This window comes from Heloderma suspectum, chromosome 3, assembly GCF_057233095.1.
Source record: "Heloderma suspectum isolate Gila_16-S chromosome 3, 16-S_ref, whole genome shotgun sequence".
Taxonomy (NCBI): domain Eukaryota; kingdom Metazoa; phylum Chordata; class Lepidosauria; order Squamata; family Helodermatidae; genus Heloderma; species Heloderma suspectum.
This window is the reverse complement of record NC_139460.1, coordinates 211832886-211859287: the sequence shown is the minus strand read 5'-3', so window position 1 is coordinate 211859287 and position 26402 is coordinate 211832886. Positions and strand designations below refer to the sequence as shown.

Below are 26402 nucleotides of genomic sequence, written 5' to 3'. Positions count from 1 at the left end.
CATGGAACGAGAATTGCCAGATGTACAAGCTGGGTTTTGAAAAGGCAGAGGAACTAGAGACCAAATTGCCAATATCCACTGGATAATGGAGAAAGCCAGGGAGTTTCAGAAAAACATCTATTTCTGTTATTATTGACTATTCTAAAGCCTTTGACTGTGTGGATCATAAGAAATTGTGGCAAGTTCTTGGTGGTATGGGGATACCAAATCATCTTGTCTGCCTCCTGAGGAATCTGTATAATGACCAAGTAGCAACGGTAAGAACAGACCACGGAACAACGGACTGGTTTAAGATTGGGAAAGGAGTACGGCGGGGTTGTATACTCTCATCCTACCTATTCAACCTGTACGCAGAACACATCATGCGATGTGCTGGGCTTGATGAATCCAAGGCTAGAGTTAAAATCGCTGGAAGAAACATTAACAATCTCTGATATGCAGATGATACCACTTTGATGGCTGAAAGCGAGGAGGAGCTGAGGAACCTTATGATGAAGGTGAAAGAAGAAAGTGCAAAAGCTGGGTTGCAGTTCAACCTCAAAAAAACCAAGATTATGGCAACCAGCTGGATTGATAACTGGCAAAGAGAGGGAGAAAACGTGGAGGCAGTGACAGACTTTGTCTTTCTAGGTGCAAAGATTACTGCAGATGCTGACTGCAGCCAGGAAATCAGAAGACGTTTACTTCTTGGGAGGAGAGCAATGACAACTCTTGATAAAATAGTGAAGAGCAGAGACATCACACTGACAACAAAGGTCCGCATAGTTAAAGCAATGGTATTCCCCGTAGTAACCTATGGCTGCGAGAGCTGGACCATAAGGAAGGCTGAGCGAAGGAAGATAGATGCTTTTGAACTGTAGGGCTGGAGGAAAATTCTGAAAGTGCCTTGGACTGCAAGAAGATCAAACCAGTCCATACTCCAGGAAATAAAGCCAGACTGTTCACTTGATATTAAAGGCAAAACTGAAGTACTTTGGCCACATCATGAGAAGACAGGATACCCTGGAGAAGATGCTGATGCTAGGGAAAGTGGAAGGCAAAAGGAAGAGGGGCAGACCAAGGGCAAGATGAATGGATGATATTCTGGAGGTGACAGACTCGACCTTGGGGGAGCTGGGGGTGGCGACGGCCGACAGGAAGCTCTGGCATGGGCTGGTCCATGAAGTCACGAAGAGTTGGAAGCGACTGAGTGAATAAACAACAAATGTACTGAAATGATGAAAGTAGTTCCGTTGTGGACTGGATTTAAGGAACTAATCCTCACTAGATAATCCTGAGTATCATGGACAGCTGGAGGAAACACAAGGAAGAGGCTAGGTTTTTTTACAAAGTGATTGGGGAGAATAGCGACTACACATTTTGCTTCGTACTGGTTTCTACAAGGGCTAGAGCAGGGCTGCAGAACCTCTTTAAACCCGAGGGCTGCATTCCATTTCAGAGAAGGGTGGGCGCTGCATTCCAGTGAGGGCTGGGGTCAAAAATACCAGCATATTTTAGCGTAAAGCCCTAACTGGCTGTAATTATGCCTTAGGAGAGGCATTTCAACCTTTTAGAATAGGGAAAAACCGCTCCAAACCAGGGAACCGTCAAGCGATCAGGGGTTGGGAGAAAGCAGGGGGTGGGTGGAAAAAGGGGGGCATGGCCATCTGGGTAACTGGAGGGCCAAATTCCCCCCTCCCTCGCATGAGGTGCTGCACCCCTGGGCATGCAACTTGCTTTTTTAAAACTGAAAATTGGGAATCTGGGAATTATGGCTCTTCGGAGGTGCAACTGCTCCCTCCCCCCCCCCCCCATTCCCTAGATGACACAGGGATAAACTGCAGGAAACAGCCACACAGCCTCGCCCCTGGCTCTTCCTTGAAATGCGTCTCTTTGCTTTATCAGACTCGGCGCAACTCGCGGCAATCCACTCCCCCAGGCGAAGCATCGCTGGGCCTCCCGCCACAAGGGGCGCCGCGGACGAGGCTGCGTGGGAGGGGGAGCCGGTGGGTGGAGGCGGAGATGGAGAAGGAGGATGAGGAGGGCTGGAGGAGGGCCGTGAAAGGCGCAAAAGCTGCAGCCGCGCTGAGCTGCTCGGGCAGCTGCTGCTCTTCGCTGGCCATGGGTAAGAGGAAAGGGGCGGCGGCCCTGCCGGGGTCAGAGCCCCAGGAGGAGAGGCGTCGACGCGGGGAAAGGGCCGCGGGGGCATCTTATTCCCCGCTAGCGGATGCGCCCGAGGCTCGGGTGGGAGCTGGACCATCTTTTCCTGGGGTGCGCTCGGTCGCCGTTTGGGGATGGGCCCCCCCGCGCTTTACTCCCTGCGCTGTCCTTGCCCGCTCCTTCTTCGCAGGGAAGTGGAAGGCGCTGAGGCCGCCCCTTGAGTGGCTGCTGCATGCAAACAACAGGTCTAGCACACTCCCAGCCAGCCACCCCGGTGCTTCCCCTGCGCTGGCGGCACCTCGGTGGGAGGGGGAATCATTAGTCACGGAGGCCGCCTCGAAAAGGTGTCCCTCGTCCCCCTACAGCCCCATTCATCGCCTCCATCCCCATCAGGCTTCTGGGTAGCCCCCGTTCCTCCGCGGGGCCCAAGAGCTGTTAATTGCCCTGGGTATGCCGAAGGAGGAGCGGGTTGGCCGTAAAATGGCTTCGGGCTGGCCGAGCAACGACGTTATTCGCGCTTCAGTTATAGGGGTCGCCGCCCGGGACGCCTCTCGGTGCGGCCCATTCTCACACGGATTTTTCACGGCTCTGGAATTGGCGCTCACGAAGGAGCAGCGCCCTTGAATGAAAACCTGTATGAGGCCGAGATTTATCGCCGCACCTGTCGGGAACGGGAGGCCGCTGACGCTCAGCAGCGCGCGGGCCGTAAGAAGTGCTGCTTCATGGCTCCAGGAGACAAATATTTATGTTATTAGGAACGGAGCACGTGTTCTAAGGGGTCTTAGGCGCGCCAGGAGAGGGAGCCCTTCGCGTGTACCGGCGGAGGCGCATAGAGCTCGCCCACGTGGGTGCGGGAGGGATTTCGATCTAATCAGGATCCCACCTCGCGTGGAGGACGCCTCAGGGCCCCTTCTCATGCTTACTGAACGCGCGGCTGGGGAGGGGATGTGGGACATGGTCAGAGCGCGCGCGCGGGAGGGGGCATGGCTAGCCTCCGTGGGGCCCTCGCGTGCTTTAAACACGCAAGTGAGGAGTTCGTCTGAACCCCCCCCCTTTGTGATCTTTGGTGTAGCTAATCATGGCCCGATAGCAGCTGAGTTGAAAACTGTTTTCAAAAGGTCTTACTTCCAGGTAATATAGTGCTTATGATCACAGCTCTAATACTGTGGTGTGAGTGTGAGGGAGAAGGTACTCAAAGGAAGCACAAGTACCGCATTTTTTTTGTGCTACAGTTACTCTTTTTGGACTGGCTATCTGAGCCTGCTAGACCCCAGTTTGTTACTTGGACAAGCAGTGTTCACCACAGGCGTCAACATGGTCCTTGTGTGAATGTTGGGCATGCTAGAGCAGGCACATCTGATCCTTTCAAAATCATCAGTCTAGAAATGTGCTTATTCACTTCTCTCCTAGAATTCATTTTTTACTTCTTAAGTCCCAGCCTTGATACTCCTTTGTTAAACGTAGTGCTTTCATTTGCCTGGTATTTGATAATTCTTAGCATTTACATAGTGCCTTTAAATGTTTGAAGAGCTTCACCTACATTATCTTAGTAATACCTACAACTCTGTAAGGCAGCCTTCCCCAACTTGGTGTCCTCAAGATGTTTTGTACCACAACTTCCAGCATTCCTGACTATTGGCCATGTTGGCTTGGGGGGATGATGGAAGTTGTAGTCTGAAGCATCTTGAGGGTACCAGGTCGGAGAAGGCTGCTATAAGGCATTAAAGATGGAAAGCTGAGGGTGAAAGATAATGCCTTGCAAACTACACATATCCTGATGGCCCATTTAGATCAAGAAAAGTCACTGCCATTGAAAGCGACCAGGAGCAGAAAACTGGCAAGTAAATTGGGGGATTTAAACCCTTTCTCTGCCTGCTGATGGCCATTTGGATTAGAAGAGAACACTTGTGATTGTAGTGATCAGCACCAGGTCTCTCATCCTGCCCCCAACTTTCCCATGTATTTCATTCATTATGTCGCAAATTATTTTTCTAAAATTGCCGCATAAAAATTAACCCATGGTTTGTTGTTGGTTTAACCACTGGGATGTTTAGGCCCCAAACAACCCAGTGCTCTGGGTTCACACATCATGCTCACAACCTATAACCTGGCCAATTGTTGATTTAAAGCAGAAGTGGTGGGCACACAGGAGGCAACATGCCACACGCTAATGCTCATCCCTGCCAATTCATGGGTTAAGTAACTTACGAATTGGCATTATGTGCAGACTGGCCCAAAGTCACTCTAGCCTTTCTAGCTTCGTTCCGAAAGGCAGCAGCTGGTAACACCTTGATTTGCTTTTTTTGCTCTAAGCCTGAAGAACAATTCTCTGTTACCTGAAAGCTTGCATCTAGGCTTTTAAGGGCAAGAAGCACTTGCTCTGTGTTTCTCCTGTGGGCCAACACAAATGTTAAGGCTGTGTTGAATGCTGTTTGTGTGGGAATGAGCACACGGGTTTATGGGAACTGTAAGAGCAATAATCTCACTGAAGTTGTAGTTTATACTATATTGATTTATCATGATGGTGCATAGGGTAGCTTTATCTTCTGCAAATACGTAACCATGAAAAGCTAACAAATACACTTTAGCACTGGCATACATCCAAACAGAAAGGAGAGTAACTCTTAAGGTCGGTCTCTCTACATTCATAGTAGTAACTCTGTTAAGGCTGCTAAGCACCTTAGTCTGAAGAAGTGTATGATTTGAAAACTCACATCCAGTTTTCATGCATATAATACTGTAATATTATTGAGGAAAAGTAAGCAAACAACCCAATCAATAAAATGTCATTAGGCAGCATTTATGAAACATACTCCTTGAAAAGGATCAGCCCTTTAGTAATGTTGATTGTTTTTATCAACAAGAATCCAAAAAAGTTATTAACTTCAGCCTCCTGGATTGTCATGCTATAAGTGGTTACCAGGTTGGTCCCAAGGAGAAATAGATAAGATCCAAAATTGTTCTGATGGTATCTTTTATTCTAGCATCTGTCTTAGTAGGTAGCAAGGTTTTGGGTAGTCCAGAATTCTGCTTGATAATTCTGTACCGCAAAAGCTTGCCACAAGGTGCCACAAACAGCTGAGTTTAGCATATTATTTACTGTATGGAACAGACATTGAACAAAGCGATGGTTGAATCATATAGACGTGACAAAATAATTTAGGGGCAATCCTATGCATAAGATTGCGGCCTAAAAGTAGTTACAACCTAAGTATAGTATAAAGTACTATAGAATGATATTGCAAAGTAGAGGACTGAGCAATAAATTAACTCAAAGAATTAAATATACAAGTGGAAAGTAAACTGTTTGGGAAAAGTAAGCTTTACGGACATGAATGTTGGTTTGCAGAGTCATTGGTCTGGCTCGCATGTCGCAACAAACCATTTTTTAAAAATGAGTTACTGTGAACACAGGAGTGTTCTGCTGCATACTGCCCATTTGCTTCCACTGCAAGTGGGATAAGTGCGAACCAGGAATTCTAGCTTGTCTCTCCCCTGACAAGCCAGAGTTGGAAGCTATAGTTTGCACATTATTGCAAACAACAAATTCTGGTTCATTGTGACGTGTGAACCAGGACATTGTGGTTAGTTCGCTGCAATAATCAGTTCAGTACATTGCAATGTTAAAAAATAGAAAGCAAAATGACAGGCTGTCTTAAATAGTTTGAAAGTATTATGCTATTACTTCACAGATCTATTATGTGACCACACTTTGAGAATGCCATGAATAGTATTGATGGCTCCCACACAAAGAGGATGCAAAAAACCTAGCAAATACCTAGTGGAGATCCACCTTGGAGAATGCCAAGCAGTGCTAGATGTTCCAAGCACTGATTTAGAACAGGACATCTGCCAGTGCTGCAGGGCTATGAATATATCTTATTCCTGCAGAACAGAAGCTCCATATAAGCACATCCTATGTTTCTTAGCATGATGCTTTCATTGTAGTTGGTTTTTTTCCTTCCATTTGTGACTGTATATTTGGACAAGATTGTTGTTCTTTGATCAATAAAGCATAATTTCAATTAACTGAATGTTTCTGTTCATATTTAAATATATATCTTTTTTTGTTTTTAAGCTGTGAAAGACCCCACAGCTGTTGAACGAGCAAATTTATTGAATATGGCTAAATTGAGTATCAAGGGACTCATTGAATCGGCTCTGAGCTTTGGCCGAACTCTTGATTCTGACTATCCACCTCTGCAACAGTTCTTTGTTGTCATGGAGCACTGCCTGAAACATGGCCTTAAAGGTACAAATAGCATGGTTTTTTAGTTTATTTTCTTCTTATCAAAGCATCTCAATATTTTATTTTGGCTTGTAGTGTGAGAGTGCCAACTTAGATTAGCCATTTTGTTTTGCACTGTGAGGCAAGTCTGGGCATTATATAGAGTCACGGTATAGAACTTTATATGTCAGCCAGCCCATGTTCAGCTTCATTGGTCCAGAAAGTACACTGTAGGTTTCCCTCACCCTAGTCAATCCAAGGGACTGCTTGAGTTCATTAGTACTGATGAGGGCAATTGAAACCCCCTACTTTTTGCAAGAGGTTTTTACTTCCTTGAAGTTCCATTCATGGCATTGGCTCTTATGCGCCTGCTGCTTCCCTTTTGTGTTGACTACCTGGGATGTAATCTTGACTTGCTCCTTTGTTTTTTCTTATTTTGGCATCCTTTGTCACATGGAGCGCCTCACAACATTAGTTTCATTATTAGTTGCAGTGGTTTTGGAGAATGACTGGTATACCAGACTAAATTTGTTGAGGCTGTGTAAGTGTAAAATATTGAACATCTTTACAAATGTTCCTTGTACTCTTAATACGGCTTTCCGGTAAATATCTATAAATAACTTTTAACATACTCAGTTATCTAGATAAACAACTGTATTAAATGCTCTGAGAAAATAAAACAAATGTCAAAATATTGTATTTTCCTCTTTCTAGTAAAAAAATCTTTTCTAAGTTACAATAAAACAATCTGGGGCCCTCTGGAGCTTGTGGAGAAGTTGTATCCAGAAGCTGAGGAAATCGCTGCTAGTGTTAGAGACTTACCTGGTCTCAAGTAAGTTGCATTGCTAATAAGGATTTTTAAAAATACAAACTGTATGTAACTTATTTAAATGCCTCCCTGGCTCCCTTGCTTTGCTTATGTAGACCATGGGATCTGAAGGAACAGGGATCCAACTTTAAGAATTAACATTAACATTTCTGTTTGCCTTCCTAAACTCCTAGGATACTGTGCAAGTGCAATAATATTACTACCCTAGCTTTTGAGCCCAGAAAGTTATGTGAAAAGAGAGAGTGGGCTCTTTGCTGCCTTTTGTAAGGAACAAGGAGTTCTCCCAAGGCAGACCATCTATCTCAGTACTGTCCGCACTGACTGGCAGTGGCTCCCCAGGATTTCAGGCCAAAGTCTTTTCCCACCCTTCCTGGAGATGCTAGGGATTGAACCGAGGTCCTACATGCAAAGACTGTGTTCTATCTCTGCGTCATGGCCCTTTCCAAGAACCATGACTGAAGAGGAAGTCTGACATTGAAAAGCTGTTATCACAGGCAGCTGATAGGAGCACAGTAGTGAACTTTGACCTTTTCTTGCTTAGTTTGTAAATGTATAATGTATTTGCAAGTGTCTCTACGGTTATCTAAATACCCTATGAGAACTTAAAGTATTCAGACAATGTTATTTTTTTCTTACATCATACAACATTTATTATCATTAGTTCCTATAAAACGTACTGCTGATTTTTGTTAATATTTTATTGTATTGAATAGATTTACAAAGATTTCAATAGTACAGAGTCAAGAAAATACAAGTTTTCATATTTCCTGATTTATGAAGACTTATTCCCTTGATTTCCCTATCCCATCAACATTCCTTAGTGAATTATGTTCAGGTATGAAAAGAATAAAGAAAGTTTTTAAATGATGAGAAAACATTAGTGGGGAGAAAGGGAAGGGGCAGGGGAGGTACCTTTTGTGCATAGTTAAGTTCACACTAGAAGATTAAAATTCAGTCAGATAACAGTTCTAGAAAAGGCAGTCAAATTGGATTGAATTTCTCTGATTTATCCTTCCTATAATTATTAGTATAATATATATGTTCTTTAATGGATAAGACTTCAATCCTGTTTTCACTTCTAAGCACAGAATGTAATTTCCAGAATTGTATGATAATACACTTTGCTTCAAGTGATACTCAACAGGTTTGGGGAAATTTTTTCTGCTGTGGCACCCCGGCTCTGGAATGAGCTCCTTAGTTTAGCATTTTAGCTTTCTAAATTTTTAGCTTTGCTGTTTTAAATTTGTATTTTAAACTCCTGCACTGCTGCTAGGTTTTATTGTGGTTGTATTGTTTTATTGTGGTTTTAATTTTCTATATATTTTAAATTGTTTTATTGTGTGTTGTTTGGTTTTAATTTTTGTGAACCGCCCAGAGAGCTTCGGCTATTGGGTGATATAGAAATGAAATAAATAAAATAAAATAAATGAAATAATATAGAACAAAAGATGTATCCCAAAATAAGGTGATACTTGGAAGTAAATCCCGCTGTGTTCAGTAGGGTTCTGCTCAGGAAAGCGTGCATAGGATTGCAACCTAAGTCAGCTTGGTTAACACCAACTGCCTTTTGGCTCCTTCTCCCAGAATTGTCTCAAACAGCAGCCATTTCCATCTGGCTGCCTCAGAGTGATTGGTGAGAAAACAAAGCCCCCTGTATCAACGAGGCTGGGATCAACTGCTGTCTGGATTTTCCATCCCTAGAACTATCTCCTGCAGAGACCATTTTTCCTGGTCATTATGTAATTTCAGTGGATTACATCAAGTAGCGTCCTGTTGATGGAACAGCTTCCATCAATAGAAAGGAGAGGGGAGTGATTCCCCCTCCCCGCTGTGCACCCTCAAAATCTGTTCCAGAGTATTGGGGGGGGTGAAGGGGGAAGAGAGGAGGAGAAAGTCCTGTTTGACTGTTGGATTTTGCCCATAAAGAGTTGGTACCTAAATTTTCTTGTTTTTCTCTCCCCTGTGGGACCCTTCCCCCGTTTCTTTTTCTTTTTGTATCATGTCTCTTGGATTGTAAGCTGTTATTATAAAATATTAACCACCTTGATTGCTTTGGCAAAAAAGCAGTGTGTGTGTGTGTGTGTGTGTGTGTTTAAATATTTTTTAAAAATGAGAGATTCGGCTTTAAGACTAGAATTAGCTCTTATCAGTGGGATCTTTTTGAAATGATTCAGTAGCAGGGCATTTTCATATCATATGCACCATATCATATGTACCAGAGTCTCATGTGAGCCATTATATCTCCAGCATTCTTTTTTCAAATTCCTCTATCAGAAAGAGCCCTGGGGAGATCAGAGTGAATGAAATAAAAGCTTTTGTTAAATAAACTTAAGCTAAAGCTCAGTAAATGACAAGGTCAATTATTATAGGGCAGTCTTCCTTTGTAACTGTGTAATGTTGTATCCTGAGTCCTGGACCCAGTTAGTTCTTGGATATCAAGTTTGAGGCCATCAAAATGAACTTACATAAGGCTCGGAGGCAACTAGCACATCAGAGCCAAACTACTGAAATTTACTTAATTGTGTATGATTATACTGAGATTGTGCTGAATGAGGTAGTTCATTGATTAGTTGTAGTTCTTCAAAGGAGTATGGCTCATAACTAGGGCTAAGGCAACTGCAATTTCAGTTGGAAAGAAATGCTATTTATTGTCCAAGTGAAATGGAACCTTAGATACATTTGACATTCTTTTCTGGGTTTGTTTGTTTGTGTATTTGTAATGTACATTACATTGTGATTGAGGCTGAACATTGAGATATTGGAATGAAATTTGGCACAGACTCTCAGGCCATGATTCTGTCTTTCAAATTCAGATACTAGCTTATTTTGTGAACCACCTATAGAGTTTCAGTTATTGGATGGTACATAAATGTAATAAATAAATAAAATTAACCCCACACCCAATTTCAAACGGGGAGGAAATTGCAAAATAAAATACAGTGTGATCTGCCTTGATCATTGGAATTAAATTTGGTGTTCAGATTCAGGGTGTAATTCTATATGTTATGTTAAACATCATGCTTGACCCCCACACCCATTTTCAAGATGGCAAGGAGTGTATGAGGACTCTCAAACATCATGGCTGGGTTCAGACGACATGCTAACCCACTGTGGGTCACTCCCAAATGTGACCCACCATGGCTTAGGGTGTCATATGGGGAGTGTTTTCCCTGCCCATAATTGCTAAAGTACCCACTGTCAGAGCCCACACTCTGCAGAGTGGGTTTGGAGCCAAGGGGTGGCTTATCGTGTCGTCTGCTGGGCTCTCCGTGGATAAATACAGGTGACCATAGAGATCTCTATGGTCACAATCACCAAGTGGTGGCAGGAGCAGCCGGCATGACCCCATTCCTGCCGCAGTGACTGCTGGCATATGTGGCTGCCCCAGCGGGAGGACAGTGGCAGGACCATGGGTAGAGGAGAGGTAAGGGAACCACACTGCCCACCGCGGTTCTGTGATTGTGTGTCAGGGGGGCTTGTCATAGGTTCCCTTCCCGCAGCATGGTTTTGGTAACAACCCCCCCCCCCATGATTGTGTGAATGTGCCCAATGCTTTACAAGGCTAGGATGTTGTATATAGAAGTATGAATTTTTGATAGCTGTAAAAGGTCAGGTAAATGCTTATTGGATAATTGTACTGGATAACTGTATTTTTAGGTTCTTCAGTATTCATGTTACTTATATTTTCACCATTGCTCTTAGTAAAGCAGCAATACCTTTTAACATCTGGGATTATTTTGTTGACATTTTCACAAGCTTTGCATGAAAAGTAGTAGTTTCCTGTAGTTTCATATTTTAGTTCTTGGGTAGAAGTAAAATGCAGGGTCTTTGGGTTGGGAATTCTCCAAAGGCTGAATGTAGAGAGTCCAGCTTCTACTTGTCAGGCTCCATATTTCTAAATATTTGCCCAAGATAAATACATGGCAGCATTTCTCCTCTTTTGTGTCTTAACAGCCTTTCCAAATGTCAGCTAAAAACAATTGGAATTGTCTTATCTAAACTATAGCCGGTTTTGTCTTGACTTATTGAAGGACATTGTCCAAATGGAAAGTTAAGGTGACTGTGTTTCTTCATCAAAACCTGCTGGCTGCCATTAAAATAATATGTCTAGCTAATGTGTGGCTGTTTCCTGAGCTATTCCCTTCTTTTATCAGAACTTCATTAGGACGTGCTCGGGCTTGGTTACGATTGGCACTTATGCAAAAAAAGATGGCTGACTATCTACGATGTCTCATTTTCCGGAAGGATCTCCTTGGGTGAGTGCCTTTCCAAATTTTTATGAGAAAAATTAAGGTCAGTGCTGTAACTGCTACCAGAAGTGTACACCCGGATCGCATGCCATTCTAATCAGTGCTTAGAAATAAGACAGTAAAGATATAACTTGAACTCAGAGAGATATTTTTTTCTTGTCTTCATTAAATTAAAAAAAGTTGCCTATGCAGCAGAAGATCTGAACACTTCATTTTCTTTTGTTACTTAAACCAAGTTATTGATTCACATCTAGTCAATAGCATAAACAAGCTTACAACTAAATCACATATAGAACAGAGTTTGACATTAGTATAAGCAATGCAAAATGCAACAGTGCAACTTTTAATTTGGAACTTGTTGTTTGACATGGGGGGGGGGTTAATTTGGAACTTTCTATGCTAGATGGGGTTACATCCAGTGGTATAATTCTGCCAGTGCAAAGCTTCTACCACTTGTGGAAACCCCATTTTCATCCTTATGCAAGTGTCAAATCCAGTACTTTGATTCTGCTTGTGCAAGTCGTTCCACAGCTCACAACAGCTTCATTTTGCTTGGTATTGCTTGTTCTAGTTGTTCTGCTTGTGCAGCCACGAGTGGAACATGCGAATACTTATAGAACACCAGCATCTCTTGTACTTTTTCCATCACATTGGATACAACCTGGGAGGTTTAGGTGCACTGATCACTGGGGTGGCAGAGCAAGAGAAGCTATGGTGTATGTGTGTGGCATCTGTACTGAGTAAAATACTACTTGAGTAACTACCCCTCACCCCGTCACCTATGCAGTGTTTAAACATTAAGCTTCAGGCTTTTCTCGATAACCATCAGTGTTAGAGACTTTGAATATAATCCAGATAGTTAAACAGTGTTAAGCTGTATATGCTGAAATCTGTTGTGGAAATAAATAGGCTTTAAAATTCTTAACTTTGGCTAGCTTGCACCCTTTAAAAATAAGAGGCTTGATTATTTCATGGGGAAATCTTTGTAGAAATTATTGTAACCAACTTTGTTACAACTATTCTTTTTAAGTGGCCACATTCTATAGTTAGCTATGATGGGTCCGGTTTTGGGGCCCCTTGGGGGTATGGGTGATTAAGGCTGCAGTCCTATTCACATTTATCTGGGAATAAGGCTCATTGAACTCAATAGGGCTTATGCCTAAGCAGACATGCATAGGATTGCACTGTAAGTCAGTCTTTAAGAGACTTGAAAATAAGGTTAGTTACAGGATCAAGTGACAATTTAAAAATGATTTCAAGTGTGTTAAATGTCTTATGAAGTATTTAAAATGCATTTTACAGTGAATTTTATGAATATCATGCACTGATGATGGAAGAAGAAGGAGCAGTTATTGTTGGGTTGCTCGTTGGTTTAAATGTAATAGATGCAAACCTGTGTGTAAAAGGAGAAGATTTGGATTCACAAGTAAGTGGATATGAAATTATGATCTGATACTTAGCCTTAAAATCTAAGTCTTTTAGAATAAAATAGTAAGGATGATAAGGATAAGACCGAACTGAACAGACTCAACTGCGGAATACTAAAAACCCTTAAAAGGCAAGAATCACTTCCTTGTTTGTATCAATCTATTTAAACAGATGACTAGTTCTTCCCTAAATGAAACAAACTTACTTTCTTTGAAGCACAATGAAAACATAAAAAGTGCTTATCCGTAAAGCTTTGCTTCTAGAGAAGTATATTGGTGGAGTTCACGGGAACTTATGGATCAGAAAACTTTCGGTTTGGCTACAAAATCCTGCAAAGTACACCACGGCTGTATTTTTTCCCCATTGTGTGATTATGCTGCAAGTCCCCCAAGAATAAAAATAGTCCCAATATGTTCAGTTTTCAAAGACTGGGTTTCGACAACACGTTAACCTACGATGAGTTAAATAAACCACAATAGTTTTTATGAGCTTCTGCCGGGCTTTAAAAACCTGGCTGTTCAGGCGGGCATTTGGGGTGGGTTAGGGTTTTTTAGAGCAGTGTTGTTTTGTTTTGTTATGTTTTTGTTGTTGTTCAGTTGATTATGTAAATTTGTTATTAGTATTGTACTCCGCCTAGAGTGGCCAGGTAGCTGGCCAGATGGTCGGCTGATAAATCAAATAAATAAATAAACCCATGGTGGTCTAGTGTGTCATCTGTGAGGTCTTTTCCCACCCACGATGGGTTATTTCCCCCAAATAAGCTGCCCTGGGAACCCATGGTCTGCAGCAAGTGTTATTTTACCTATGGTGAGTTAGTGTGTTATCTCTTGTGCCAGCGTGGGTTGCAGAGATTGCTTACACAGCCGCTCGGCCAAAAACACTGCCACCACTCTGCTCCTCTCGAGCGATCTCTGAGCAAACTTGTTTTCCTGCCACATTCAGCTGTGTCTCCAACTCCAGATCAGGTGTCCCTCTGCTCCTTGGTGTGGTTCCCAAGCGGTTTCACATGGATACTCGCTTTTCCATGAAAATGCAAGTACTGCATTTATCCAGTAGTGCATGTAGCGGCCCCCCATATGGGGGACTTGTATATTAATTTTTGTTCTATTTCTGCAAACGTTCAAGGAGCTAGAGCCCCCCACCCCCTCTCTGTTGCACATGGGAGGAGCAAGGGGACCCAGCAAAGGCCTGAAAATCTGCAAAGGGAGCTGGGATACCTGCCTGGCCAGGCGGGCAGGAGGACTGCAGCGGGAGGAGGGGCGGAGCGGGGGGGAATAAACTACCCTGGGTAGCTTATTTGTCAGATTGTCTGTCGGGGCACAGTAGGCTACTTGCAAAATAAACTACCGTGCATAGCTTATAAGCCACCATGGGTTAATGTGACGTGTGAATGGGCCCAAAGTATATTAATGCGAGAGGGCTTGGGGGCACAGCTGTGCTACTATGCATTCCCCCCCCCCAATCTTTTTAATGTGTAGATCTGTGTTTTACTGCTGGGAAGAGGGAATGTATCTTGGCTAGTGTTCCATATCTTAAAGGGGTTATTGAAACATGGCTTTCAAAGTGTGGAATGGGCAACTGAGGCATTAAGAGATGGAGAGAGAACCTGGTCCCACAGAGGCCTCTGCAGAGGCTGCTTCCTGATGTGGTTCCATGTGCCGCCTTGCCTTTCCTTGTAGGGTCTGTAGAGCCAGCTCTCATGGAAGCCATTGCTTCAGTGAGTAAGAGATGATGCCTTTCCCACTTTTCCTAGGGAATCTTGGAGAGTAGTTTCTGCAGTCAAAAGCAAACAAGTGAAATTGGGGAAGGAGCAAATGCTAGGTAAATACTATATCCATGCACAAATGATACGATGTTGAATGAAGACTTGTAAAATGCACGCTACCAGTGACAAGTAGCTGACATTTATTACTCACAGAAAAGCCGTACAAACGCGCTTGCTGCAACTCAAGGACAGTTCCAGCAAAATCTAAATATATTTTGCATTCTGATAATTTTTGCATTCTTATGTAACTTTTTCACATATTCTTCTCCATATATTATGTTTAAGTTGCCCCTAACTGCATGTTTTCATAGGAAATAAAAGTCTGTTGTGACAAAAAGTTCAACGCTCGAGCTCAGGAAGGGAGAAGGGAGAGGGATGAGGCAAAGGGGAGGTTAATGCATATGCCTCACATTGTGCATGTAATGTGAAATGTGACACAGCGTGTGTATGCACGTGTAATAATGCTTACCCCTGTGAATTCTGAGTGCTAGGCCAATGAAAGGACAGGCACAGAATGTTGGGAAAGGGGCTGAAGAAAAGTCAGTAGGTGATGTTTAGAGAAGGAGAAAGAGCTGAAAGGACACCAGAGAGAGAAGAGAGAGAAAAATCTGACATCACCTGTTTTTGACCTCAAACTTCAAGAAATGGTAAACGATCTTTTTAAAAAGAACATTTTTTTGTTTTCACCTTTGCCGGTTCATTTGTAGTACATTTATTTTAAAAGTGTAAAGTTGCTCCAGTTGCAAGGGAAATGGGCAAGCATATTTTTATCCAATCATTCTCAGACTACTTGGTGACATAGGATTTCCGTTAGTAGTATATAATACATTTTCAGTGAGATTATTGCTCTTACAGTTCTCATAAACCCTTGTGCTCATTCCCACATAAACAGCATTCAACACAGCCTTAAAATTTGTTTTAGCCCACAGAAGGAGAAACACAGAGCAAGTGCTTCCTGTCCTTAAAAGCCTAGATGCAAGTTTTCAAATGACAGAGAACTGTTCTTTAGGCTTAGACACATAGAGCAAAAAAAGTAAATCAAGGTGTTACCAACTTGCATTTCAGGACAAAACTAGAGAGGTTAGAGTGACTTTGGGCCAGTTCACAAGCTTCAGTTTAAAAAAAATGAGCAAAATTGATCTGGTAGATCTCTAGTAATGAGCCTTACACTGCCCTATTCTTATATAAGATATTATGTTTTAATTCCCCTTTACTGTGTGTGTAACAGTAGAAAAGTGTCAATATTGGATCATGTTGTAGTTGCCTATGTACTAAGACATGAATAACATGGATGGCTAATATGTATAATGTGGAATTTCTCACTCAGTTGAACTTGGTGACTAAATTGCCATTAACATCAATGGAGTGAAAATTACACCCTAGCTTTCATTTGTTTGGTGTGTGTTTTTTTGCAAAATATGGATAAATCTCTTTCTTCTTAGGTTGGTGTGATTGATTTCTCGATGTATTTAAAGAATGAAGATGATACTGAAAGCAAAGAAAGGTGTGTTTTCTGTGAACCTTGAGGTTTAACATGTTGAATTAAATTGCTGAAAAATTGAACACATTGGGATTCCAGAGATTCTCTTTCTCGGACAGAATACTCCTTCGGTCGGAGGAAGGGAACCTTTGGATCCAACCTGTTTTAACACTTCTAATAAACCAGTCCCCTTCATGGATCACTGCCTTGTTGAGCCTCTTGTTGAGGGTGAAAGAGGAGAGTGCAAAAGCTGGTTTGAAACTCAACATTAAAAAAACTAAGATCATGGCATCTGGCCCCATCACTTCCTGGCATATAGAAGGGGAAGAAATGGAAGCTGTGACAGATTTTATTTTCTTGGGCTCCAAGATCACCGCAGACGGTGACTGTAGCCATGAAATTAAAAGACGCTTGCTCCTTGGGAGGAAAGCTATGGCAAACCTAGACAGCATAGTAAGAAGCAGAGACATCACCTTGCCAACAAAGGTCCGTCTAATCAAAGCTATGGTTTTCCCAGTAGTAATGTATGGCTGTGAGAGCTGGACTATAAGGAAGGCTGAGCGCCGAAGAATTGATGCTTTCGAACTGTGGTGCTGGAGAAGACTCTTAACGAGTCCCCTGGACTGCAAGGAGGTCCAATCAGTCAATCCTAAAGGAAATCAACCCTGAGTGCTCATTGGAAGGACAGATACTGAAGCTGAAGCTCAAATATTTTGGCCACCTAATGCGAAGAGGAAACTCTGGAAAAGACCCTGATGCTGGGAAAGACTGAAGGCAAAAGGAGAAGGGGACGGCAGAGGATGAAATGGCTAGATAGCATCACTGATGCAATGAATATGAACTTGAGCACGCTCCAGGAGAGAGCGCAGGACAGGAAGGCCTGGCATGCTATGGTCCATGAGGTCACGAAGAGTCGGACACGACTGAACGACTGAACTACAAAAATAAACCAGTACATTGAATGCTTTATAAAGGAGGTGTACATTTTGCTGCCATGCTTTCCAAGGGCAGAAGACAGTGGGTGGTAAAAAGAGCAGTGCAAAGCAAGTTGCCTTGTTTTGAGTAGGCCTGCTGAGAGGACAATCATATGAACTTTTCGACCTCCTTTACTGAAGCTTGCACAAACTTAATGTGGACTGAATTCATTGTAATTCAAATCTAAGAAATCTTAGGTCAGCTCCCCACTTCTTTCTGACCCCCCTTCCCTTATTTATTTTGCCTTCTCCCTCATATATAGTTTATGATTTAGGTTGTATGGACTTCAGTGGTTAAATAAAATATTTGAAAATAATAACAGAAAAGATCAATGCAAGTTGCATGATAAGCTAGCAACAGAGGAGAAATACAAGTCTGACAGTTCAATCCTATACGTCTTTATGCAGAAGAAAGTCCCATAGAATTAAATGGTACTTTCTCTCATGTAAGTATGCAGAGTACCAAAGATACTTTGCTGCCCAAAGCGGAGAGCAAATGGAACAGTTTCTCTCCCCGCTGCCCCTCTGCGTTAGGGCCAACACTTAAGGTCTTGTTGTACTATTCATACACCAATTACTGCCTTCATCTCTCTCCCTGTGATGGTGCTGCCTGATGGTCACCAGACTGGATGATTTATTAGGAGGAATCCATGTTAAACTTTATGTAAAGGACTCCCCCGTTTCCTAGAGATACAGTGTTGAAAAGGAGCGGTCGTTTTCAGTTCCCCCTGCAGTTCTAAGATGGGATATCCTACACCCAAAGAGTTTTTTTAAGCCAGCCTTCCCCAAAACGGTGCCCTGCAGATGTTTTGGACTACATCTGACAGCAGTCCTGACAACTGGCCAGGAGGGCACCAGAGTGGGGAAGGCTATTATAAACTATGCACAATAGTTATTAAGTTGGGGTACTTAATATACCAGGAGTAGGCAGCCTGGTGCTGTCCAGATGTTTTGGAATACAACTCCCATCAGCCCCAACCAGCAGGGCCAATGGTAAGTTGTGGTCAAAAACATCTGGAGGACACCATGTTACCTACCCCTGTACTATTCGATAATAGAATTTAAAATCGCTGTCTTAATGTAAAACAGTTCTGCCCACATATGGCACTTTTAAGGCTCAGATTAATGTCTAATTAAATAAATTTCCAACTCTTTAGAAATGACCATATTGCTGCTATATTGGATCAAAAGAATTATGTTGAAGAACTTAACCGGCAGCTGAAGTAAGTATATGTAGAGGCATGTGTTAATATGTAGAGGCACCATCTGTTTAAAAGGTAATTCTTCTGGTAAAAAGATGCCTTTTCTTGTACCATTGCAGGCATTTAAATCCTTGTAGTTGTGCTTGTCTCCATTTAATGATTGTATCTTATAACTAGTAGATAGAGATGTTGAAGTTGGTGGGGCTTTTGGAAGTGACAATGTTTCAAGGGATTTGTCCATTAAAGTGCTGTTACTCTTTTAAACGTGGGCAAACTAAGAGGGAATTGTTATGCCATCTGTCTGATCAAATTCAAGTTAGCATGATAAAACCCCTTTTATATATTGATTGAGGTTTAATGCTGTCATACTTACTGTTCTTTACCAGGGAAACAAAGGCTTCAATCCTAAACATATTTATTTGGGAGCAGGGCCAACACCACAGGAAACAATTGTTGTGGGAAATACCTGTATTACACTGGTGTTTTCCATAGGAACTCTGTAAAATGTGGAAGTAAAACGTGCAAATATACTTCTTTAAACACCCGTATATATTTACTGGACCATGTGTACATAGCTGTTAAAACATGCTGTTCATGCATATTGTAGTTTCATACTATATGTCTTCCTTGTGGAAAGCATGAATGTAGCACTGATATTTCCTGCAAAAATTGAAAAATGTTGCACTATGCTAGTCCCATTTAATTTGGTGGGACTTACTTTTGAGTAAACGTGTAGGATTGGGGTGCAAAGAGAACTGTATTCAACAAACAGTTCAATACATGTTGGATACCAGAGGTTTATTATTAAAACTTTTAGGGCACAATCCTATGCATGTTTAGGCAGAAAAGAGTCCTACGGGTCCCAGCATGCCCCAGCCAGTCATGCTGACTGGGGCATGCTGGGAATTGTAGACTTTCTGCATGTAAATATGCATAGCATTGCACCTGTAGTATTCCTTCTTAGAAAGAAATGGGCTTGTTACTAAGTTATGGGAAAAGGCAGCTGTAGCCATCAACGTGAGGTGATGCCGGGAGTCTAAACAATTGATTGCATCAAGAGAAACAAATTTTTATTAACTTCACTAAAGAACAGCAGCAAAAGTTACAGTTCTCTTGATCATGAAAGAGGGAGGGGAAAATGAAAGGTGACAGTTACATAATGGGCCTTAGCGTGAGAGCAACGTTAGCTCCAATAGTGAAGGGAAAAGATGCTGACTGCAAACAGAAAATTAAACTAATGCAATGTATCTTCCTGAGGGAGTGTGGTGTCGGTCGGGGTGCCCACCTACATTTATCTGTGGCAGTATGTTTTGTAAATAGGGTACTACTCCTTGCACTTGTAAGTTTTGGGATGTAATTTTTAATTAGGGTCTCTTTATTGTTTTCAGTAGCACAGTCAGCAGCCTCCATACACGCGTTGATTCCCTAGAGAAGTCAAACACTAAACTGATTGAAGAGGTACTGTCTTTTAGCAATGTATAACTTTATGCTGAAATTAGTGGTGGTTGGGGCATTTTTGTTTCATATGGGCCAATATATGCAGCTCCCTTCCCGTGGTGCATCGTGGATTACAGAGTGTCTGGTGAGCATGAAATCTGTGCTGAAGTGACGCTGCCCCACATATTCTGCTCTCCAGTCAGCTGTGGTGGGCTAAATAGAATCCTGATCCAGTTAACTAAGCATACAGATTTTGACAAATCATAGACCTTAAATTATATATGACAGCTCTGTCATTTGATAGATGATAGATCTAGCTGTGCATCAGTGTGTGCACTTCTCTGAGAACATATTTCATTTTAAGTGTGGGTGAGCTTGGTGCTGGAGTGCCTACAAGCCCTTTGAAATTATGAAGCAGCAGTGCTTGCTAGACTGTACGCTTTTATATCATCAGCCTTAGTTGATGATGCCTTATGCTGAATCTCGTTTGCTGAGTTGGTGCAATATAGAGGTTAGAATGTCAGACCTTGGAAACCTGGGTTCAAATCCCTGCTCAGCCATGAAACTCACATCGGGTGACCTTGGACAAGTCATTATCTCTTCCTAACCTACCTCATAGGGGCAGAATTGTGCTCATTGGAGAAACAGCAGGGGGAAAAAGGAATTAATGTTATTAGAATCTAAGATCGTTCATTTTTAATTTTCCCCATAGCCTAGTTTTCCTAGCATATTATTTTTAAGGGATAAGCCTTTTTGTTTTAAACATATAAGAAGAACCAAAACGCTTTCCCAGGAAACTAGGACTATCTGTTCTGTCTATATGCTTCACAATAATTTTGTTTTCCTACTGTTCACCTGAATGTGTTTGCATTTTCTTTTTGTTTTGTTCTACCTCTTTCTTAGTTAGCAATAGCAAAAAACAACATCATTAAACTTCAAGAAGAAAACCATCACTTAAGAAGTGAAAACACACTCATTTTAATGAAAACGCAGCATCATCTAGAGGTATAAGAGTTGAATTTCTTGTCGTTTGAATAGTGTTAATAAGCTTAGGTTCATGGCTTGCATATCAAATTTTCAAATTAGATAGAATTTTATATAAGTATTGTAAGAATCTTGGTATACAGGGCTAATAAGTTCCATGATAAACTTTTTAGAAAATCATTTGTGAATATATATTGTCTGGCAAATTATTGCGATGCATATAAAAACCAAAGGTAGCTGTGTTGGTCTATAACCCATCCACCCCCCCAAATCCACAATGAGACAATAACTTTATTAGGACCAAACAAAACAGTCCGCAGTTAACCTATAATTTGTTGTAAAATAAACTGTGGGTTGTCTAACCCATATTTAACCCATTGACCCAGTTCTCATGATCACCACACCCCACCATAGAACAGGCTGTGAGTTATGCAAGGGTTATTTAACCCTCGCACAAGCCCTGCTGCCTGTGTTTGGATGACATGACAAGCTGCAGCCACGGCTTGATTATTCAAAATAGCTGCCCGCGCACACCACAGTGGCTTATTTGATTGTGTGAAACAGCCCATACTGTCTAGGTCTGATTAGAGGTTGCATATGCAAAATGGCAGTGGCATGCACTGCAGCAAATCATGGGTTATTTAACTCATGATTTGCCACCATTACATGTGAACGAGCCCACAGAGAGCAGAGTCTGGAGCCAAGCCTTGGTCTGTTCTGTGGGTAGCAGCAGCAGCAGGCAGTTGAGCAGAGTCTGTGTGTGTGTGTGTGTGTGTGTTTGTGTGTTTAAGTTTTGTTTCTGGTGTGTGTGTGTGTGTGTGTGTGTGAGAGAGAGAGAGAGAGAGAGAGAGAAGGGGGAGGTGGGGGCAGCTTTCAAGCCTGGCAGCCAACTTGAATCCTTCCAGACCCTGAGCAGACAGCAGCATTAGCCAGAAGGCAGGAAGGTTTTTCAGTTTATTTTTTTTACAACTTGGTGCAGCTCTAGGCTCTGTACATTCATTTTTAAGGCCTGAGTTCAGCTCTATACTCTAGAAATTAACTATTGAGGCAGGGTGCAGCTCTGGGCTCTATAAATTAATTTTGGGGCTCTAAGTTCTATGAATTAATTGACTGAGATTTTTTGTTACTTATTTTTATTTTCATGTAGTTTTCTTTAATAAGAACAAATTTATAAAGCCACAAAAAATAAAAATATATTTCCATATTTTGCTTTGTGTTTATTTTTCATAAAAATGTTTTTAAGCTTTAAGGAAGGACAGTCCTACTTTAAACAAAATTGTCCTCCCTACTTTTGTACACAGGAAGGACACTAACCATCCTTCTTTCAACTATTTCATTGATATTTTGTGATGGTTGTGTACTTAGTTTTTAAATTTGTATACTTAGGGTTGCTAACCATCATCCTATCAGAAGGTCAAATAATTTTGTTAATTCAGATAATTTTCCCTCATCCTGCCCTCTGTATTAATTGTTCTTTCTAAAATATAGACCATCCCACCCCCACAATCTTTTAAACTCAAAAATCTGACATACTTTTGAGCATTACATGCAGCAGTTTTCTGGTATGAAAATAGGCTTAATTTCCTCTGTTTTGCTCCAAAGTGTCCCTAGCCCTTCCTTATCCTAGGGGTATTCAAGACCCAGACCAGCATTTATGAGCTCTGTCAATATATTTCATGCCCGAAAGTGTTCCCAAATTAGTTTGGGAAACACTGGAGTAGGTAGATTGAACAGAGACAAATGAATTGGTGGAAATAATCAGTTAAAATGTCTGCTATCTCTGATCCTTTAAAGAAGCTTTAAATGGATATAACTAAGGTGGAGTGAGTCTGTTTATATCAACAAAGCAACTGGTTGAGTTTCTTCTCCCCAGGAGTAACTAAGACAAATCAAAGATGGAGGATTTGTCTGGCACACTTGCTCTTCTCTGTTGTCCTGGGAACAATCAGCACAAAACAGATGATGAGAGTAAGACTATGTGAGGAGAGGTTTTTGGAGAGTGCTGGTCCTCAGAGCTCACTTGTCAATGCAAGATGCAAGAGATGAGACATATATAGTCTGTTTTGTTTCACTGATTCAGAGGGCTGGGATTCTATAGCACCCTTGCCTTTCTTCCCCTATCAAGACAAGCACTGGGAAAAAGTCAGGGAGGTTTTCTCATTGTCTGGAGCATTTGTGTCTACCTCTCTAGGGACAAGCCTCAGTGATTTAAGTATAAGGTGCTTACTTATTTTCTTCATAGGTGAACAAAGTGGATTCTGAAGCAGAACTTCAGACATACAAACACTCCAGACAAAGCCTGGATGAAATGTACAATGAAGCACATAGACAGCTTCGAGAAGAATCACAGTTAAGACAAGTGAGTGTATATTGGCTATGCCGTAAGTGTTGTATCACACTGCTTTCCAAGTCCTGCTTTGAGTGTTTAATATCTGGGAATTCGTGTGTGCGTATATTTTGTAGGATATAGAGAATGAACTGATGGTCCAAGTTGGTATGAAGCATGAGATAGAACTTGCAATGAAGCTGTTGGAGAAAGATATACATGAAAAACAAGATACCCTTATAAGTCTGCGGCAACAGTTGGAGGAAGTCAAAGCAATAAATGTAGAAATGTACCAAAAGCTGCAGGTAAAAATAATACTTCATTATTTGTAACTTGAAAGTGAAGCACATTATACATGTCGCTCTAATTTTAGAGCAGTGCCTGTTTTTTTCCCTAGCGAGTTTCTCCTCCTGTTTTAAGAACTGTAGCTTTGAATGTCAACTACTGACAGTTGTTCTTACAACTCTTTTCTCTGCATGGGAGCAAAGATACCATTGTAATATGGAAGCTGTGGACAGACCAAGTTAATGACCTCATCAAGGGGAAAAGCTTCCATCATTCCAGTTTGTTCATGTCTTGTAAGCTACAAAGTATGGCAGTGGAGTGGTTCTAGCCCTAAACTGTTGACATACTGCCACATTTCTTTTAAGATTCCATTTGTTCTTTTAGCAGTCTTCTTGGTGGGGGGGGGAATAGGAAAGGGGGAATTTAAAAAATGATACTGTTGTTTTTTTCCTTGGCTTCCTCCTGCTGGAGATTGATGTGTTTACTAGGGCTAAACTGAAAGAAAGTTCCTACTAGTGTTGTACTGGCAGCAGTATATGGCACAGTTGTATGGTAAGAGTTACGGCAGAAAGTTTACTACCTGAAATTGGACAAGAGAGAGCAGTGTTGAGGGGAGAGGAAAGGAAGAAACAAAGGCTACACATGAAAGTTGTAGACATTATTACTTAGCTGTTATTACTCAGTTTTAGTGTTCTAATATAAGATATTAATCTCTTTAATAATAGGTATCAGATGATGCCATGAAAGAGAAGAACGAAATAATTGGCCGACTGGAGGATAAAACCAGTCAGATTACGGCAACTATGAAGCAATTAGAGCAAAGGTACAGCATCTTGTTTTATCCTCACCCACCCCTTTCTTCTTTCTTTCACTTGCTAGATTGGCTGCTTTCACATGCAACACTAAACCCTGGTTTAACAGTATATGCAGAAGCTGGAGTGAACCCAAGCGAGAATGAGCCTCTCTCATGCAGCTGGGAACTGGACTTTGGCAGTGTTTAGTTCCATAGAATTGCAGCTTGTCATTGTGTACAAACCAGAGGTCATGGCTTATTTGGGGAAAACAACTTCTGGTTAGTTTAATGAGTTAGCTTCATAAGCCATGGTTTGAAGTTGGCTTGTTTTGAAACTGCCCAGAGTTTGTTCCAAACCAGTCTGTAGTTCATATGTAATGACAACATGAGATTCTGTGAAAGTGAAACTTAACACTACTGAAGTCTTCTTCCTGGCTGCACAAGTGGAGGACAGGGAACAGGGGAGCAAGTGAGTCTGAGTCTTGCTTTGGCTCATTCCAACTCATGCATGTAAGGCTGGCTGATACCATGTAGTTGCCACTGAAATATGACTTCATTTTGAAGAAGGATAAAACTGTATTTTGCCTCTGACTTTTCAATGCTTTAAATACATGTTTTGTACAAATGGAGAGTAAATAAGTAATTCAGACTTTTCTACTTCCATATACATTGATTGCATTGGATTGGATCTGGCTTTAGGAATGTGCAATGCAACTGGCAGAAGCAGACTTCCCTACTCCTTCCTCCACATGGCAGCCTCTCCAGCTCCCTGAAAATGCTACCTGAGAGGGTTGGAGGACCCTGCTGAATGGAGTAGGCTGTGGTGGGGTGGGCTGAAGGGGAAGGGGATACCTGAAATCCACCCAATTTTCAAGGATTATTAGCCCCCTGCACCACATCCTACCCCATTCAGCACAATCTACCCTGACCCATTTCATGGGCGGGGGGGGGGGGGTTGGAGAGATTGCTATGGGGAGGAGGGGGCAGAGAAGGCCATTTCTGCCAGTCCCATTGCACGTGCATAAATCTCAATCTAACCCATTATTTCCTGTGACTGTGTGACTCCTTGCTTAGCCATTCCAGAATTCTGTTTTCCCTTTGTTTTTTTTGTTTTTGCATATTACTTCTATTCTGCAAAGACCCAATTGACCAAACTAAATTTTATGCTTAGGGATTACTCAGTCGTGTACTTGAAGCCAAATGCCGAATTAGATGAGATAGTGGAAGATATGTGATTGGATCTTCTCTTAAAATTAGCCAAGGAGGAGTGTTCAAATTATGGGGGAGAAAGGTCAGGATTCCCTTAATTAAATTCTCAAGCCCTCCCCTCCACCACCAATTTTAGGCAGATAGTGCCCTCAGGAGCCTTCTGACAGTAGCTGTCACAAAAAGTAAGGCGGTATGGTTAGAGCCCAGCTACCTCTGAACCCCCTATAATTTGAGTACTGTTGATGATGGTATTGGGGTTCAGGCTGTGGCTTTGGAGGAATTATTTTTAATCCTTTGCCTCATGCTGTTTTCCTGAATTAACCCTCTCAGAGCTATTTGCCCCACAGGGAAAATATTACTTGCGGGAATGTAGAGAAATGGTGTGTAATGGAATCTTTCTCACACACACACACACACACACACACACACCCTGCAATGCCATGACCCTGGCCCAGTCTCTTTCCTCCCACCTCCATGGCTGCTTTAAAGCTTACCAAAAAATGCAGGAGATCTGATCAGATTTTCTGCTGTCTCATCTAGTTAGGTTCTTGGCATGTGCAGATGTTTAGGATTCTCTGGTGACGGAGGCCTTCTCTTGGAGAAAAATCACTTGGAAATGTTCTTCCATTTAAACTGGGTACGTAGGCTAGAGTACATGGAGCTAGGACAGAGAACTCATGTCCTAGCTCCATGTCCTCAACAGGCAGTTGGCTTTTTAAAAACTATGTTTTGAACAGCAGTTTGCATTTGAAACTGAGGAGAAGTTCAAAAGTAGTTTGTGATACTGCTGTAATTTGTTTCAAGAAAAGAGGGCAAATGTCTTCCATGTTGTGCATAAGACCCTAGGTGTGTCTAAGGTAACGCTCTGAGTTGAGGCAATATATACTAAAAGATTAAAATTTGGTATCAATTAAATGTATAAACACAACATTATTTGTAGTGCACTTATTGCATAACATTTACAGAAGTATGTGAAAGCAATAGTTTACATGCAGCGATAATTTCCTGAATTGTAAAAAAAAGTATGTTAACATCCATAGCCTCATCATGTGGCTGTTGACATGTCTTGCCAT

General features: G+C 41.8%; 1 protein-coding gene across 1 annotated transcript in view; it reads left to right on the top strand.

Moving 5' to 3' along the window:
- Positions 1 to 1987: 1987 nt before the first annotated feature.
- Positions 1988 to 26402, top strand: part of RUFY2 (RUN and FYVE domain containing 2) — a 44104-nt gene continuing 19689 nt past the window's right edge. Inside the window, exons 1-12 of the mRNA XM_084845413.1 lie at positions 1988 to 2104; positions 6218 to 6391; positions 7082 to 7199; positions 11351 to 11452; positions 12749 to 12872; positions 16082 to 16143; positions 18251 to 18316; positions 19684 to 19753; positions 20636 to 20737; positions 22959 to 23075; positions 23180 to 23347; positions 24053 to 24150. Coding sequence (XP_084701539.1) covers positions 2002 to 2104; positions 6218 to 6391; positions 7082 to 7199; positions 11351 to 11452; positions 12749 to 12872; positions 16082 to 16143; positions 18251 to 18316; positions 19684 to 19753; positions 20636 to 20737; positions 22959 to 23075; positions 23180 to 23347; positions 24053 to 24150 — 1304 coding nt within the window. The 5' untranslated portion in view covers positions 1988 to 2001. The remainder of the gene's footprint in view (positions 2105 to 6217; positions 6392 to 7081; positions 7200 to 11350; positions 11453 to 12748; positions 12873 to 16081; positions 16144 to 18250; positions 18317 to 19683; positions 19754 to 20635; positions 20738 to 22958; positions 23076 to 23179; positions 23348 to 24052; positions 24151 to 26402) is intronic.